General features: G+C 43.3%; 1 protein-coding gene across 8 annotated transcripts in view; it reads right to left on the reverse strand.

Moving 5' to 3' along the window:
* Positions 1-9017, reverse strand: part of USP34 (ubiquitin specific peptidase 34) — a 138354-nt gene extending 129337 nt beyond the window's left edge. For all 8 annotated transcript variants that reach the window (XM_054060865.1, XM_054060864.1, XM_054060870.1 and 5 more), the window contains exon 1: positions 8873-9017. In XM_054060865.1, coding sequence (XP_053916840.1) covers positions 8873-8915 — 43 coding nt within the window. In that variant the 5' untranslated portion in view covers positions 8916-9017. The remainder of the gene's footprint in view (positions 1-8872) is intronic.
* Between the last annotated feature and the right edge of the window lie 8601 nt (positions 9018-17618).

Below are 17618 nucleotides of genomic sequence, written 5' to 3' on the forward strand. Positions count from 1 at the left end.
TTGTACCCATGATTTCTTACTGAGGAACAACTATGAGGCCAACACACCCCCTTCTCAAGAAAAATCCAGGTGCAGCTCAAAAAGCAGGACTTCTACTCTTGTAGGGAAATACTTCGTGGTTTGAGGACACTAGTTTTACACAAAATGAGAAATTAAAAGTGACGTGCTATAGCTCGAATAAGTGGAAAAAAAAAAAATACAACATTTTCAAAGCTTCGAGAAGCTCCAGCGCTTCAGTTGTTCTCCAAGAACTTGCCAAAAAAACAACTACAAGATGCCATCCTTGCCTGCTCCCAAGCACAGCAAGTATGGAAGCAACACTTAAGGAAGCTATACTGTACTTAAGAGCAGTGCATACAATTAGCCTCTTGGCTAACATATTTAAGACCACGGTGCCCTGCTTTGCTTCAGTTTTCATCCTAAATTTTTCCCTGTTTCTGTATACCATTACATAGACTAAAAACTTCAGTGGAAGTCATTATTTTAACAGTGGAGTGAATTGGAGGCTTCTTCCATATAATGTGAAAGGAGGCAAAAAAAGCTTTGCCACTCACTTCATAGATGGGAACTAATGATCTGCATGGATACTGATCTAGAAACTGTGACTCAATTGTCATGTGGTTTTGCAGTCTTATTTACAGACTTTCTACAAACTACTTATATAAAGGTCAACACTCAAAGGTATTTTTCCAAAAAGAACTTTTCTGACTTGTTTCAACTTCTTCCATCAGTTGTTACAGCACTGAATCTCCCAGAGGAGTTCTATACATACTCGTACAAGTATGTATAGATAAACAGGACAAGTATTTCCTCTTCTAATAGTATCTGAAAATAGTTGTAATGCATCACAACAAATTGCCTCAAGTTCACCTTTCACCATACAAGCCAGATCTGGAAAATCCACGAAGTAAAACTTTGTAAAACTATAAATAAGCTGGGTATTTTAACCAAGCATTAAGAAAACCACAGAGATCCTCACAGTTTTATGTCCATGTTTACCTTGCAGACTGCAAATCAATTCCCATACAAGGAAAGGAAGGAAGTGAAAAGAACAGCATCTTCTTCATGGATTAGATTCTAGAAACCACCCATTTGCTACACAAAATGAAAAAAGAAATTAGCACAACATATGCCTAAACAACAGAGACTAAAAAAATACATTCATGTTTAACTGCAGCATGCTGTTTGTATAAGCAGCATTCAGCAATCATCACAACCACTTGCTCCTGAAGATGGTAGGATTATTTTTCAGGTTATCCCAATACTGTAACAACTATAAGCACACACCTTAGGCTGCAAAAATCACTACTTATTAGATACCTGAGTTGGTAAAACAGATGAGCTACAATAAAAAAGGTATTTAAAAGAAAAAAAAAGTACATCATAGAAGCCATTCTACACAAATAATCTTTCTCTCCCTCGCTAATTAACTCTCTTCTATACAGTGGGAGACTTAACAGGGCTTGTTAGAAGCACGAAGACACCAATGCAGCACTGCCATCATCCACTCGCAACTTCTGACTGTGGCATTTCTCAGCTCTTCTGAATCAGACCTAAACAGTCAATCAAGAGAATATTGGAAAGAGAAAATAATATTATGGAAGCCTGTTAAAGGGAACAGTAACAGGAAGACAGAACTATACATACAGCAACACTGAAGAATTAAGCAGTGTAAAGGATAGAGGAAAGAGCAGAAACAGCACAGGAGTAAGCAGAATGGAAACTGAAAAACAGAAAAAAAATGAAAAGCATAGAAAAACAACAACTCTGAAAGCTAACAGAAGAGTTGCAAAGATAAGGTACAGGACAGAGTATGAATATGATTAAGTATTTGGACAAAACTACTCAAAGAAGAAAACACAAGAAATAATAGGAACCAAGTTGACAACATCGCTTTAAACATTGCTTTCCCCTTCCTAAAATGCCAAATTGCAGACTGCTTGTCACTTGTCCACAGGACGTGATTCCGGGAAGCAAGACCTGCTTTTCTGACTCAATGTTACTTGAACACAGGAAGCCAGAATTAAACTGCAGCAACACAGAGAAATCAAAGGAGCTAGGAATTAAAAGCCACAAAGCGAAAAGTCAGCATCAACAATGAAGAAATACATTTTACTGTTCAACATGGAAGAAAAATAAGCAGAAAGGAATTCTACAAACTGAAAGAAAGGGTGAGTCTCATAATCCCTGGAAGCCACACAAGTTCTTCCACGGAAAACAAACCCATAGGTGGTCCAAAAGTCAAGGCATCACCTCCAGGGCAGGCAGAGGGGAACCGGCCAGTGTCTGCTCTCCAAGGTGCTGCCCCTTCACCACAGCTCCAGGTCTCCAGCCCAAGCACCCTCCTACCGACAACGGCCTGTTTATGCTCCACAGCACCTGAGCACCTAAGGACAGTTAGAACAGGTAGTCTCTCCCAACAACTGACACTGACAACATCCAGGATAGCCTAAAACATATACTCTTAGACATGTCTCAGGAACTGCTTGGGAGTTGCATAACTTGAAGACTACCCTTACAGAGCAAAAGCTGTACAGTAGTAGCAAAAGGTGTGGGGCGGGAGGGGAATCTAACAGAAGGTTTTCCTACACAGGAAACAAGATGGCTTCAAGTTCTAGACAAATATTTTTTCAAAACAGACAAACAAATAAACAGAGCAAGGGATGCTTTTCTTTCATTCTTGACTCTCCTTGAAGTTATTCACATAACTAAGCAGAAATATAACTGTACAGTCTGTGCAGGCTCCTTGCTAGGAAAGCTGAGAGGATTTGTAGCATAAAATTTCAGAATCTCTACAACAAATAAAGGAATAAATTTCCTTGATATTACATGTGGTAAGAAATGTAAAGATGTTCGCTTCCATGGCTTTCTTAAGCTTTAATGATATAGTAATAAGTATTCATCCAACACAAGATCTCCCTGTATACAAAGACCTCAGAAAATAAATGTCAATGGTCCGTAACTCACAAGAAAACTCAGCAGAATGGGATTTATGTAACTAATCTTCAGCATCAGTGATCAAGCGGCTTGAGCAATGAGAAAGAACCAGTCTTCAGCAGCCTGAACAGGAAAACTTTCAGGACAAAATCATTTTTGATCACATCAACTAACACGAACCAAAATCACTGCACATAACAAAAGCTGAAATATCTTTCCAAAAATAGAAAACTTTTAGCTATTACAGTCAGAGTTTCTCCTTCCACTGCTTCACAATTAAGAACAAGATAAAGCAACTTTATCTCAGTGCCACCTTCCCTTTTGCTTTAGAAAGTTCACTATTAGAAACAACACAAGTGACTCCTTCAATTTTTTCCCTCCGATTACTCCAATTCATTGAGTAGCACTTCACCACAGCCCACGGCAACTGCAATTCTGCAATAAAGCTATATTGGCAATTTTGCTATAAAGTATAAGTTATTTTCATTTTCCTTTAAGTATGGTTGTTCATCCCCTTAAAAAGGGTCAAAGACAAAAGTAAACATGAAACAATTACTGAATTAAGGTTTTATAAACACATGAGCTGCTCTTGTTCAGCAGGAGACAGTAAAGATTTAGGTTAGTGTAATAAAGTTGGGCAGTTACGCCAATGATTCCTCCATGGAGTCTCTGCGGAGGTTCTGAACATGGAACTATCGTGTAAGTGGAAAGAAAACATGAATGTTTAAAAGAGGGGAGGGGAAAAAAAAAAAGCCACGTAACAGAGACAACTGTTTAGAGTTTGGCACAAGAATAATCTCCAAAGAGTCAAATGAAACATTAGGTCTGCACAGAACACTAGAGGTAGTCAAACAATCAATATTGAAGCTTACAGGCAACCACTAAATAAGTAACAGCAGCTCTTGTAGACCAAATGAAGTCAATTACGCAATATTTGTAATAATGTTGTTATAAGCTATACTCAACATCTAAAATAATAAATGAATATTCACAGCACAAAAATCTATCCTCTCCAGACTCCAAAGAGCAAACTGAATCTGCAATGTTTTGGAATACTTCTATTTCTTACCCACCTCAAGGTGGACATAGCATCACTCCAACTCTACATCTACTCTTTGTACTTTCTAAACGCCAGAACTATGCCACAAGAAGTCAAGCATCTTAAGCATCCAAATTCAGGGCTAGCCTAAAGCTACACAAACAGTAAAGTGCTCGAGTATTTTAAGTGCTTTAAGGACCTGATCATTCTGGGAGCAGTTCTGCAGTCCAACTGCCAGTGATAACACACAGAGAACTATAATATTAGTCCATATCCATGCCTGGTGCTTGAGTAAACTGACTGGGATTTTTTTGTTTTTTGTTTTTTTTGATGTTTTACTACAGGTTTAAAAGAAAATGAGGAAAATGGCCTGCAAGCTTGTGTAATAGAATAATACCTAGAAACCTCTATTCATTGAAGTGAACTGGTTTTATAAGTTTTCAGAACTGCTACCAAAAAAAAAAAAGTGGACTAAAGACACAATCATTGAAGAAAGTGAAGCAGAGAGCTGGGAAGAAAACAGTTCCCAGAAACCAAAACCTGGAAATAACCTAGGCCTACCAAAGTTACCAAAACCCACAACTGCCGCTGTATAATAAAAGCTACCTTTACATGTTGTAATCTTTTTTCTAACTTTTATAAAAAACAAACCAAACAATAAAACCAAAACAAACTTAAACCAAACCCATCTACCAAGTTTTAAGTAAACACGCATCAACATCAGCTGCAGTCCCAAAGGAAAGCCTCTTAGGCAACCAAGTCCAGTAAGGCTCTCTGGGACGTGCCACATCCAGGACTACAAGTACAACCTGGGATGAGTCTGAGAACTAGATTTCCACTAAGAAAACTAAGAAGGATTCCCAGGCTCACAAGGACATTCCTACACTGAACAAACACTTATTATGGAGCATCAGCTACTCCACACTTTGAAGTGAAGCCTGTGGAAGTATCCAGTGACAGCATGGTTCTACAAGTAGCTCAAACTATTACAGTAGTTTCAGGTGTGACACAGTAACCTGCAAACCTGTGCTGTAAAAGATTTGAGACAGAAAAAGTAGTGTTTAACATAAATATTTTTGCATTTTCTTGCTTACTTTAGGGTTAAGAACTGGGATATTTGCACAGTACCTAGCAAAACAAAACTATCCTGATCAGGGCCTCTGGACAGCACAGTAACATAAATATTCCTACAGAACAAATGAAAATCCAATCCCTCCTAGACTGACAAGAATTGGCATCCCCAAAAAAGCAAAGTATGTACAGTATGTCAATATCAGGGTTCATTTGGGGATACAGAATGCTGTAAATTAGCATAAAAGCATATAATGTCCTCCACGCATTTTTCCTATAGAAAGTGTGTACATTTAAATAAGGCCCTATAATTACTGTCATGAGAATCTTTAAGTCCTTTGTAAGTAAGTGCTCTCATCTTAAAAAGTAAACAGCTGCATCTTCCCCCCCCCCCCATTTAAGGCTACTAAAAACCTTTATAATGTGGAAGACTAATTCAGAAATCAGACCAGACTTTTAATAGACTTCTATTAAACCATTGCCTGGGAAAACATAAATGATGCTAACGTACCTAGAGCGCTCAGTGAGACAGTTCTCTCTGAGTGACCAACAGACTGTCTTGCAATGCAAAAACTGCTTTAAAGCCTGGACATTTCATAGAGGAATTTGTGTTTTACTGAGTTCCTGAATCAAATCATAACTTAAAACTACTACTGCTTCTCAGGAAATAGCTTCAAGAGCAGGGAATTTACTGGGTTTCATACTTAGATCAAATGCTGAAAATAAAGATGCTGCAAGAGGGGGGAAAAAAGAAAACAACAAACCAACACTGCGGCTTCTGTCATGAAATACAGTCTGCTTCTCATGCTTAAGCATAGCAATGGAGCTTTGTGTTAAATATGTGTATGCATACATACTGACCCTTGGCCAAAAGATAAGTTTTTCAGACTACAGATTTCCAGTAGCACAAGATCTCAGAGGGCCCTCAGGAGTGCCACAGCAGCAGCCCCACCGACCACCTGTCACAAAACGAGGTCTAAGGACCTGGAGTCTCATACTGAGCTCTAGCAAGGCATAACGCTGGGCTCACACAAAGGTCACTGCTAGACAACTACAGCTCTGCACATTGTTACGGGGTGTGGATTAATATTCTAGCAGCTTAAAGTGGAGCTAATATAATAAAATTACACCTGGCTGTTTGCAGAATTGTCCAATTCCATCTGTCATTCTTAAGTTGGTAACTTCAGAAGAACCGGAGCTTCCTACATGTTCTTTTCAAAACAATACAGTAAGAGTTGTTAGTTCACTTTCTAAGTGATATATCTGATACAATATAATTATTTTGTAAACATTAGGGTAAATGTTTAGTGTAAAAATGTTTAGTTTAGCAAGAAATCTCTAAAACAAACTTGCTTATGTTTCCTGGACCTCTTTCAAAGCGCTGTTTCAGTAGTTTCAGTGAAGTGGCCATCCCAAATGCTCGGCGGGCCGAAAAGGAAACTGCTGGCAGTCCCTGCCTCACACATTTTGGGCATGACCTCATTCTTCACTACCACTTTTCATTCCTGCTGCAGTGTTTTAAAAACCAAGGCTTGACATTACCTTTACTTCTTACTTAAGAAATGCAACTAATGCAACTTGAAGTTATAGAAGGAAGTATACCTGCCTCACAGCTCATCCTCACACAGGGAGATGGCAGGTGGCACACACAATGCACTACCATACATGTCTTTGTATCCAAACACACACAAAATAGTTATGTTTATTTTAAAACGGCTTGTTTCTCTGAATGGAAGGCCGAACCCAATGTTAGCTGAGCAGCAGCAGGAAGTCAATTATATAGGAAGAGTGGTGCACAATTTCCCCAATAAGCCTGACTTAAAAAGGCAAATTTCCTTTTCATGAACCAAATCAAATTACACAAAACCAATAAATTATCCATACCGTGGCTAGATACTAAAAAATAAAAAACTGTTAAAGTGATTTAAGATATTGCTTTAGCTATATGGGAACATCTAGCTGCCCAATTACCTTAAAATGGTTCTAAAAAAAAATTCACACTGGAATTTCAGAGATTTCTTGAAACATCAAATTTAACATTACAACTTTTTTCTACTTGATCATACCAGTCTTGATGAAGTTTAAACAAATGATTATTTATCAACCCATCAAAACCAAGCAAAGTTACCTCTTCTAATAAACAGCCGTCATCAGTACCTCATTTAGTCTTTTTTTGAACCTACTGTTTAAATAAGCATCCACTCCACGATACCAACATATTCTGCACCTCTACATTTGGGAAAGATAAGATATGCATACCAAATTAAGTAGACATCAAACGATGGCTCAAAACAAGATATTGGAACTACAACCTTAAGCCAAACTTGGCAAACAATTTTAACAACCCAAGATTTCTCTAATATAATCTTATAATCTGATTTATTCCAGCCTCTGGGCTCTCCAGAAAGTTAGTTTTACACATACTATTTTCCCTTATCAAATAAAGCACTAGTCATCACCAAACACTGCATTTCCCCAGCAAGAAAAAGGCCAACATACAACCACCATAGTTTCTACTCATATATCTTCAGAAAGAAGAAACACCAAATGCAATTTGGCCTTACAAGAGTTAAGAAAAAAGAAAACTCTACCCAAATCCTGCTCTAGGAAGCATTCTGTGCTTCACTTTACTGGCATACAATCCAGCCCTAAGCAGAGTGCACTGTGCAATGATGAAAAGTGTTTAAGATTTGAGATAGCCAAACTTCCCACTAATCATAAACTACAACCAGTAAGTTCATTGGATTCCTCAGCATCTCTACAGATCATGGGTTTTAGCCTTTGTTCATGAAGCAGTGCACACAGACGAGCCTCTGAGAAGCTGGGAAGGTACCTTGCCTGCCACGGAGAACTGAGAGCAGGTTCCAACAGATACAGAAGGCCTGCTGCATAGGGAATTCCATAACCGAAATGACAAGGAGTACTTGCTGTATTACTGACCTTCCGAGCTTCCCGGCTCCACGGGTAACACCCGTAAGGAAGACTTCGGCAGGAAGCAACAGACCACCCCTGAAACTAAGCACCAGGAGCTCCTTCCCCCCCACCTTCCCGGCCCTCGCAAAGCCCAGTCAGGCTCCTTCAGGCGCCGCTTCGGAAGAAAAAACAGGCCCCCGACAGCCACCTTCTCCCTCCTGCCCCACCGCCGAGGAGGAGGAGGGAGGCAGCATCACTCCTCAGAGCCGCCTTCCCCGCTGCTTAAAAGGGACCCCGCGCAGGCCTCGGCAGCCCCCGGGGCGGCTCGGAGCGGCTCCGCAGCGCCCGGGACCAGGGAGCGGGGGACAGGGGCAAATGGATGGGATGGAGAAGGGAAGGGATGGAGAAGGGGAAGGGAAGGGGTTGGATGAGATGAGATGAGATGGAATAGGATGACGGGGAAGGGATGGAATGGAGAAAAGGAATGGGATGAGATGGGATGGGGGAAAGGGATGGGATAAGGTGGGATGGGGAAAGGGATGCCATGGGATAGGATGGGGGAAAAGGGATGCAATGGAATAGGAAGGGATGGGGAAAGGGATGAGATGGGATAGGAAAGGGATGGGATCAGGGTAAGGGATGGGGGGATGGGAAAGGGATGAGATGAGACGGGATGGGGGGATGGGAAAGGGATGAGATGGGATGAGATGGAACGGGGAGGAAGGGCTGGGCTGTCCGAAGGCCCGCCGGGGCAGCCCCTGGCCCCAGGCTCAGCGGGGCGATGCCCGCGGCGGGGTAGGCTCTCCCCGCAGGGCCCGGGGCGGCGATGCCCACGGCGGGGAGGCCCGGGCCGGGCCGGGCCGAGGGCAGGGGCGCGGGGGTCCCGGGGCGAGCGGCGCCGGCCGCACTTACTCTCGTTTAACACCTCCAGCAGCTCGGCGCAGCTCTCACACATTGTTCATTAACAGCAGCAGCCGCCGCCGCCGCCTCCTCCCAACCATTGATTGATCCGCGCGGAGCCGCCGATCGGTGATTGATGGGGGCCGGGGCGGGGGTCAGCGCGGGGGGGGAGGGGAGAGGCGGGGGCTGGGCCGGGGCCGGGGGGGATGGGGCGGCGATCGATGCAAATGAGGCGGCGGCGCGAGGAGAAGCCGAGTCACTCGGCGGCTCCAGCGGCTCCGCGCGCCGCCATTTTGCTGAGGGGGAGGAAGGAGGAGGGAGGGAGGAGGGAGGGACGAGGGAGGACGGGGCGCTCGGGCTCGGCTCGGCAGTTTCCGACCGGGCGCGAGGCGAAGGCGGCCGAGCCCCTCCTCCTCCTCCCCTTCCCTCTCGCCCCGCCTTTCCCAGCCCGGGGCGGGGCGGGGACGGCAGCGCGGCCGTCGGGGTAAAATGGCGGCGGTGCCGCGCGCGGCCGGGCGGGGCGGGAAGCGCGTGCCCGGCGTGGCCATGGCGCGGGGAGCGGCCTTGCCTTAAAGGGGACGGCATGGAACAAGCGGGGCCGGCAGAGCAGCGCCGCAAGAGTCTCGCTGTGGAAAGGAGCGGCTGGGGAACGCGATCGCCATCCATCGCGTGCAGATAGACAGGAGCTGGCACAGAATATTCCCCGCTCACTTGCATGGGTATAAATTCTCCCAGAAATCTTACACACGTTCTGTTAGAATAGAAAAGTCATAGAACGGTTTGGGTTGGAGGGAACCCTAAAGATCATCCAGTTCCAACCCCTCCTGCCATGGGCAGGGATACATCCCACTAGATCAGGCTGCCCAAGGCCCCATCCAACTTGGCCTGGAACACCTGCAGGGATGGGGCATCCACAGCTTCCCTGGGCAACCTGTGCCAGTGCCTCACCACTCTCATAGTTAAGAAATTCTTCCTTATGGGTAGTCTAACTCTGCCTCTCTCCAGTTTATACCCATTGGCCCTCATCCTATCACCACAAGCCTTTGTAAACAGATACTCCCCAGCTTTCTTGTATCCCCTTCAGGTACTGGAAGGTCACTATAAGGTCTCCTTGGAGCTGAGCTTCTCCAGGCTGAACAACCCCAACTTGCTCAGCCTGTCCTCATATGGGAGGTGCTCCAGCCCTCTGATCACCCTTGTAGCCCTCCTCTGGACTCGTTCCAACAGCTCCGTACCCTTTTCATGTTGAGGATTCCAGAACTGGACACAATACTCCAGATGAGGTCTCACAAGAGAGGAACAGAGGCAGAATCCCCTCCCTCACCCTCCTGGACACGCTTCTTTTGATGCACCCCAAGATACTGTTTGCCTTCTGGGCTGCTAACACACATTGCCAGCTTTCATCAATCAGCACCCCCAAGTTCTCTCTGCAGAATTACTTTCCAAGGACTAGTTTTAATGTTATTATGAACTTCAGAACAGTCAAAACTCTTGCTATTTGGAGCTGGCTCCAGCTGTCTGCCTGACCTTGCATTTGAGAGAGGCTGCAAACAGAGGTGATTGTAGAAAACACCTCTCTTCAGTAGTGATCACACTGCACACAAGGCGTTATAATCTCCAAAGAATAACAGTGACTGGAAAAACACTGCTTGAAAGAAAACATGCTGTCAGAGGGACATTCTGTCTGACTTTCAAAAAAAAAAAAAACCCATTACTTAGATGCTTAACTCTAGCTTAAACTAAAAATATTCAACTTTTTGTAATAGTGATGTCTGATATCAAGGTGGCTGAGGGAACTGGAGCAAGAAGCTGGGGAGAGACTTTTTACAAAGGCTTGTAGTGATAAGACTAGCAGGAATATCTGTAAATCGGAGAGGGGCAGATTTAGACTAGATGTAAGGAAGAAATTCTTCACTGTGAAGGTGATGAGGCACTGAAATGGGTTACCCAGGAAGGCTGTGGAGTCACCATCCCTGGAGGTATTTAAAAGACAGGTAGACTTGGCGCTTCAGGCCATGGTTTAGTAGGCACGGTGATGTTTCGCTGATGGTTTGACTGGTGATCTTAAGAGGTCTTTTCAAACCTTAACGATTCCATGATTCCACGTGGGAATACTGCAGGGGCAGGTGGCTTCTGGGGGCTGAACAAGACGGTGAGGGCTATGACTTTTTACAAAGGCATGGAGTGATAGGATGACAGGGAATGGCTGTGAACTGGAGAGAGGCAGATTTAGACTAGACTAGGAGAAATTTCTTCACAATGAGAGTGGTGGACACTGGAACAGGTTGCCCAGGGAAGTTGTGGATGCCCCCATCCGTGGAGGTGTTCAAGGCCAGGTTGGATGGGGTCTTGGGCTGCTTGCTCCAGTGGGAGGTGTCCATGCCCATGGCAGAGGGGTTGGAACTGGATGGGCTTTAAGGTTCCTTCCAACCCAAACTATTCTATGACTCTATGAACTGAGTTGTTTAGTTTGGAGGAGGTTGAAGGGAGACCTCAGTGCTCTCTAAAACTGCCTGAAAGGAGGTTGTAGCAAGGTGGGTGCTGGTCTCTTCTCCCAAGTAACAAGCAATAGGATAGGAGGGAACGTCCTCATTGGCTATGAGGAAAAACGTCTCTACCGCAGAAGCGGTGGAGCATGGGAGCTGCCCGGGGAGGCAGTGTCCCCGTCCCCGGGGCACTCGGGGACAGGGATGAGTTCGGGCAGGTGGGGCTGATCTCCAGGCTCTATCCCGGGCCCTCCCGCCTGCAGGGAGCGCTGGGCGGGCACGGCGCCTCCCGAGGAAGCTTCCCGTTCCCAGGCGGGGTTTCGGGGGCCGATGGGCGTTTTCCATGGTCGGCCATCTCCTGTCCGCGGGGGCACTTCTCGCCCGAAAATGAGCCTCTGCAGCTCCACGCGCAGCGACCTTCTGAATTCATTGTGCCTCCGACACGGCTCGGTTCTTGATCTGCTTTTCCCCCTCCCTTGGTCAGCGGCTTTTTTCTGCACAATAAGCGTCTGGTGGCAATCACAGCGTCTGCGAATTGTCGGAAATCATAGAATGGTTTGCGTTGGAAGGGACCTTAAAGATCGTCCAGTTCCAACCTCCCTGCCCTGGGCAGGGACATCCCACTGGATCAGGCTGCCAAAGAATATTTTTTAAGTGTTTGTAAGGAGGAATAACTTGAAGGAACCGCTGCAGATTTTTATGTTTAATGCGTCTCCATCAAAGCTGGCACAGCATTTTGCTTTCCTTACTATAACAGAAATAGTTTGGAGTGCTCTGTCTGAAAATAAGTAGTAATAACTTGGAGGAATCACAGCAAAGTCCTGTAATTTATGCTGATTACAGCTACGACTTCAATGAACTCCGTTCAACAAGGTTGCAGACCCCTGGAAGGCAGATTTTCAGGCAAACTGCGGTTTTCTGTCCAAGGAAACCCATTATTTTTCACGTCGCACGGTCCCCTCTCCCAGGTACATCTAATTGGAACACGCATCACATGATGGATCTTGGCTGGTTTCTCTCGGAAAAGCGGGGACTCCTGCAGTTCTCTTGCGGTGGTTTGTACTTGAGCAGTACCACCCGCTGGAGAGTCGGGGAACAGCTCTGGATGCGCCCGGGAGTGCACACGAACGATGAAGGGACCTAATCTATTAATAGCCGCAATGCAGATGCCGTGTAGGTTAGTAGAAAGTACAATAAATCAAAATTGCCAAATTAGGAAAAAGAAAACAAAACGGAGACCTGTTTCGAGTTCAGCAGGGACAGATATATTTTCTAGTTCTTCCATTTAAGTCTGACATCCCTATGGAAATGTAGTTCAGGTTTTTATTTCCATAAGCATATTTACACAGGCTGATAATGACAGCGGTGGCTGTCTGCGTAACCTCCCACTCCAGTGCACAGAATGCTCTCCTCCTAACAATCCTCAAAGCATCAGTTTGTTAAGACAAAAAAAACTCCACTACTGTTTAAAAATAAGAGACAAGTTACAGTAAACAACAGACCTAGACTCAGCTGTAACAACTACTGGGGAAGTCAGGAATATACTGGAATGATGTTTCATCCAGACTTCTTCTTGTCACTACTTGTTTTTAAATACTTTCCAAGCTAGCAATACCAAACAGAACAGATATTCTGAAGTTTTCCCTGCTGAAATCTAAATTTACTAAACTACACTAATACAGAAAATAAACTTTGAGAATCTGAGTGAGAAATAGATGTCTCATTCTGTGTCACCATATTTTAACACGAATAGCTTTCAAACAGGAGTTATACAAAGGATAGCAATACTGGAGATGGGAGAACTGTGAGCAAATAAAGTAAAAACTTCCATGAAACTTTTTACTGATCTTTCTTGTTATATGTAACTGAAAGATGTTTTAATTCCTGACAATGATAGTCTTCTACACAAGATATTTTCTATTAATACAGAACTCTAAATACCACTAACTAGTTAAAATTACAATTTACTGGACCCTGTAAGGCCTTTTTGTTAGTGTGTTCTCTTCCAGATAGTCTGAAAACTCATACAATGAAAAATAAAAAGAGCAGTCCAGAAAATTACAATTATGGCATTCTGCTCATGCCCAAATTAGGGCACTGGCCACCTGTCTTTTCTACAGTGCTGCTTTCAGAGCATGACATCCATCAAAAGTGGATCAGAGGCTTTTCTGTGGTGTATATACACATCATTTTTACATGATGTTGTGCTCTCTTACCTTCCGAGCATCTGAGATTGTTTCAATTATTTTTCTTTCATATGCCATTTTCTCATGGCTTCCATGAGTTGCCTTTGCAGTACGCCCCATGCTGTGTTCTGCGCCAGACCAGTCTTCATTTGCTAGAACACCCTTTAGTTCTTGCCATTATTGGAACTGAACTGACCTGTAAGTTAGAAGCCAGAGCTGTACAAAGAGAAGCTTAGGAAGCACCTTCACTTTGTCACAACAAAATAATATAAAACTTGCATCTCCAGGAAGTCACGCTTATTTGTTTCCTGCATATTGCCCAGGTATTCCTGATTGTGTGGAATCAGTCAGTGGCTCCAAGTAGGTTGTCTGCATCTGGAAAAAAAAGATAACATCTTTTGATAGAAAGCATAGTGTTACAATCTGCATAACCTGATTTGAATTTGCACTTTCCCCTCTTCCTTCCCTCTACAGCTCTTGCAGGAAACTTTATAACAGAGCCAAAACGTCTTAAGAGATTGTTTTTCTGACAAACCAACTCTTTGATCTGACTGCAGCGCCACATAAACACCAGACTCAGCACAAGGAAGAGCCCTTTTGAAGCATGGTATCACATGCCAAGTTCAATGAATACAACAGGAGTACAGGTGACCTTGAGTCACTCGCTTTTGTGCAGACTGGAACACTGCCAGCCAAATTCTTCTTACGTAAGAACACAATTTTTTTTTTTCTTTAAATAAAGATGAAATTGCATAGTTTTAAATTAAATGTTAGATTCCAAGCAGAAGACAACAGGAGCGGTAACTGGCCTGGTTACGGTGATTGTCACCCTCCCGCTCTTCTATGCATTGGCTTTTTTTCTCTTGACCTTTATTCTATCCTGATGTGCCGTACTCGAAAGGCTGTTGATCCCCAGAAGACCCCCCCTTCCTTCCCTTGACTCTGATGCTTCTAATCTCTAGGTGATTGCTCTGGTAACCTGCCAGCACAGTTCTTCTAGAGGAGTAACTTGGAGAAATGCAAAACCCAAGCAAAACTAGCATTCTAAACCCAAATTTAAGAGCTGGATTAAGAGTTTGAGAACATATATACAAATACTTTCCAAAATGAATGTCCTACTGGGTCCCAACACTGAATACCATAGTCCTGTTTTTCTTTAAGGTAAAGATGGCATCAACAATTCACCACAAGAAACAAAACCAAACCAAACCCAGCAACCCTGAGGTAGATGAGGGGTTGAGGTGGTAGGGCTGGTCACTGCCCCTGTTCGTTTTTCAGGACACTTCAGCCTCTCCTCACCTGCTTTGCAAGTGAATTCCAGACAGTCCCGTTGCATCTATGACCTCTTATCTGGAATGATGCTGGAAATAGTTGGAATGCGTTGCCTGGAAAATCCTCAATTTCACTAAAGGAAGCAAGCCTCAGCTTCTATGATGTAAAGTTACCAATGAAACTTGGCTGAAGCATGACAACATCAGTTTAACACACATTTTAAGTTTCAGCATTTGACTTTCCTTGCTCTGTTAGCATTTTAAACATTTTAACAAGGTTCATGTCTAACTAGACTGCAATATCATAGCACCAGTAAGGACACTTAGTTTGATTTCAACCTACTCCAAATATACAGTCAAATAATTTATAGCCCTGCTAGCCCAAAACACATCATGTAAGACTAGATAATGCTCACTACCGTGCCAAGCTATGTTCAAGTTTGCTCCAAAATCAGCTAACTCGCTGCTCAGCATTTTAGTAGGAAGACAATCTGCATTCTAATGAATCTTATTAGAAGCTATTGAGTGTGGCAAGAATCACACTGTACAACCAGGTAAACAGGGCAAGCGCCGTTAGAATCGTTTCAGAAATGCATCTGTGCAGAAGTGCCCATTTCTTAAGTTGTAATCTTGATTAACTCAGCTTTTTTTCCCCCCCCCGAGTACTTCTATACTTGTGAAGGTCTGGTGGCACTCTGACTGCACTAGCTTAAGATTCAGTACTACTACCCTTCCACTGCTTTTACCAGATGAGGTAGCCTATGGATTATACCCATATTCTCAGCCTTACTCTAGGATATCATCCCTCTGTGTGTTTCAATCTTCATCTTGATTATTTCAGTTCATAAAGTAGTTGTCACATGGGTGGTTATCCCTTTGCTTTGGAAAGCAAGGCAAGAGCTAATTTTCTCAGCACAAGCAACAGTACCATCAGCAACTGAACCATCTTACCCGTCTGCAAGACAGCACAAACAGCTCTTTACTGTATATTTGGACCTCTTCTGGACTTCATGGTAAAGCATGTTTAGTATGTTCCTTTGCTTTTATGATTGCACGGTTGTAAGGTTCAAGTTACCCCTGCAAGCAAACTGCTGAGAGGTAAAGCGCTCTGGGGAGCGAGTCCACAAGGCAACTCCAAAGCTTTGAGCTCATAAAACCAGTTATGAATGTTGATGCAGAACTGATCAAGTTAGATCCAATGCTATAAGAGAAAACTAGTTGTTACTGCCTGGTTATCAATATACATGTTAAAATAACCAGCAGTTTTAATAAAGGGGCTGCAGTCAGCTCTTGGCAGTGCACGCACGCACTGAACCTGGGTAGGCAGTTACAGCAGAGAAAACAATTTTAATTCCTCCCTCCATCCTCCAACCTAAATTGGCCAGTTCTTCCCATTGCTCTCTGCAGAAATTACTGAATCCATGAAAGACCACAGACTTGAAGACTCAGAAAAAACCCTGACAGTACTTTTTAAATGTTAAAGATTTAAAAGGTGTTTGCAATTAAAAACACAAGCCCCTTGGCATATTTTAGTGGGGGACTTGGAAGAGACCACCCAATGTATTCCCTTTTTAGCTTACAATGGGTAAAACTAAGTCAAAATGTGAGTGTATTACTTTCAACTTTGACTTCCGTCACTCATCTGTACTCTTTAACTTCCAAACTTTCCTCCCCAGTCCCACCTTTTCTTAGCGCTGTTTTCTTGTACCCAGTTAAAGCACCAACAAGCACTTACAGGTAGTGAGAAACACGTACAGAGACCAAGAACAGCACAGGGCAGGGATGTATACACATATGAAACCAGTGATTTCATGCACTTTAGGTAATTAAGGTGCATTGTATGCAAAATCTTACCTGAAAAGTGAATCCCTCAACTGGAATGACTAAGTCGTTTCCCAAGGGAACAATGCTGGCCATAATCGGCCTTGAACAACGAAGCAAGGATCTCCTAAATCTGAAAATCTAAAAATAACTTCTGTCTTAAGAAATGAAACGCAGCGCTGCTTTCATGAAGGGCAGATGAAGGGACAGGTGTGCTCTACTTTTTTTTTTGGCACCAAAGGGTTAAGAAGCTACCTCCAACACTTCAGTCTTACTCCATAACATCTGAAGGCAAGTTTACTCAATGGGGAACAAGTGTAGACATCTCTTCTAGCCAATACCAACACCACCCCAGAAGTCTTGGATCGGCAATAATCCCTTATTAATTATAATAGACTACAGGGCAGACTGGCCACAATAAAGGATCAATACAAGTTTTTCATCTCAGCCTCTCTGCCTTTTAATGCATTATTCTCACCATATTTTCCTAATCTCCCCCCCCTCCTCCCTCCCATAAAGAAACCCATTCCTGAAGCCTTATTGCCTTTCCAGTGCTAAAAACTATTAGAACTCTTGAAGCTTCCTTGAGAGATGAGAATTTTTAAAGCTTTTGGGTTTTTTTTGCATAAATATTAGCTTTATTGGAAAATAGTTCACTTAACCAATCAGATTAACACACACCAAATTATTCTAGTTAAAAAAACAAAACAAAACAAACTAACCTAAAATGCTTTGGAAAATAATCTGCTTCTGTTACAGTAGCAAACACATGGTGGTAGCCTGAAAGGAGTTCTCGGGGGTGTCTTCATCAGCTGACAGGCAATCCGTTCATGTAAACAACACAGAAAACACCCTGCAATATTGGTATTTATGAATGTACCTGAAATACACATAACTGGAGGTTTTTTTTGAAAAATCTGTATAGAAATATGCACAAAACATTGGTTTACATATAATTACAAGTTACGTAGATGCTTATATGATGGCTCATGCT

Source organism: Cuculus canorus, chromosome 3 (genome assembly GCF_017976375.1).
Source record: "Cuculus canorus isolate bCucCan1 chromosome 3, bCucCan1.pri, whole genome shotgun sequence".
NCBI lineage: Eukaryota > Metazoa > Chordata > Aves > Cuculiformes > Cuculidae > Cuculus > Cuculus canorus.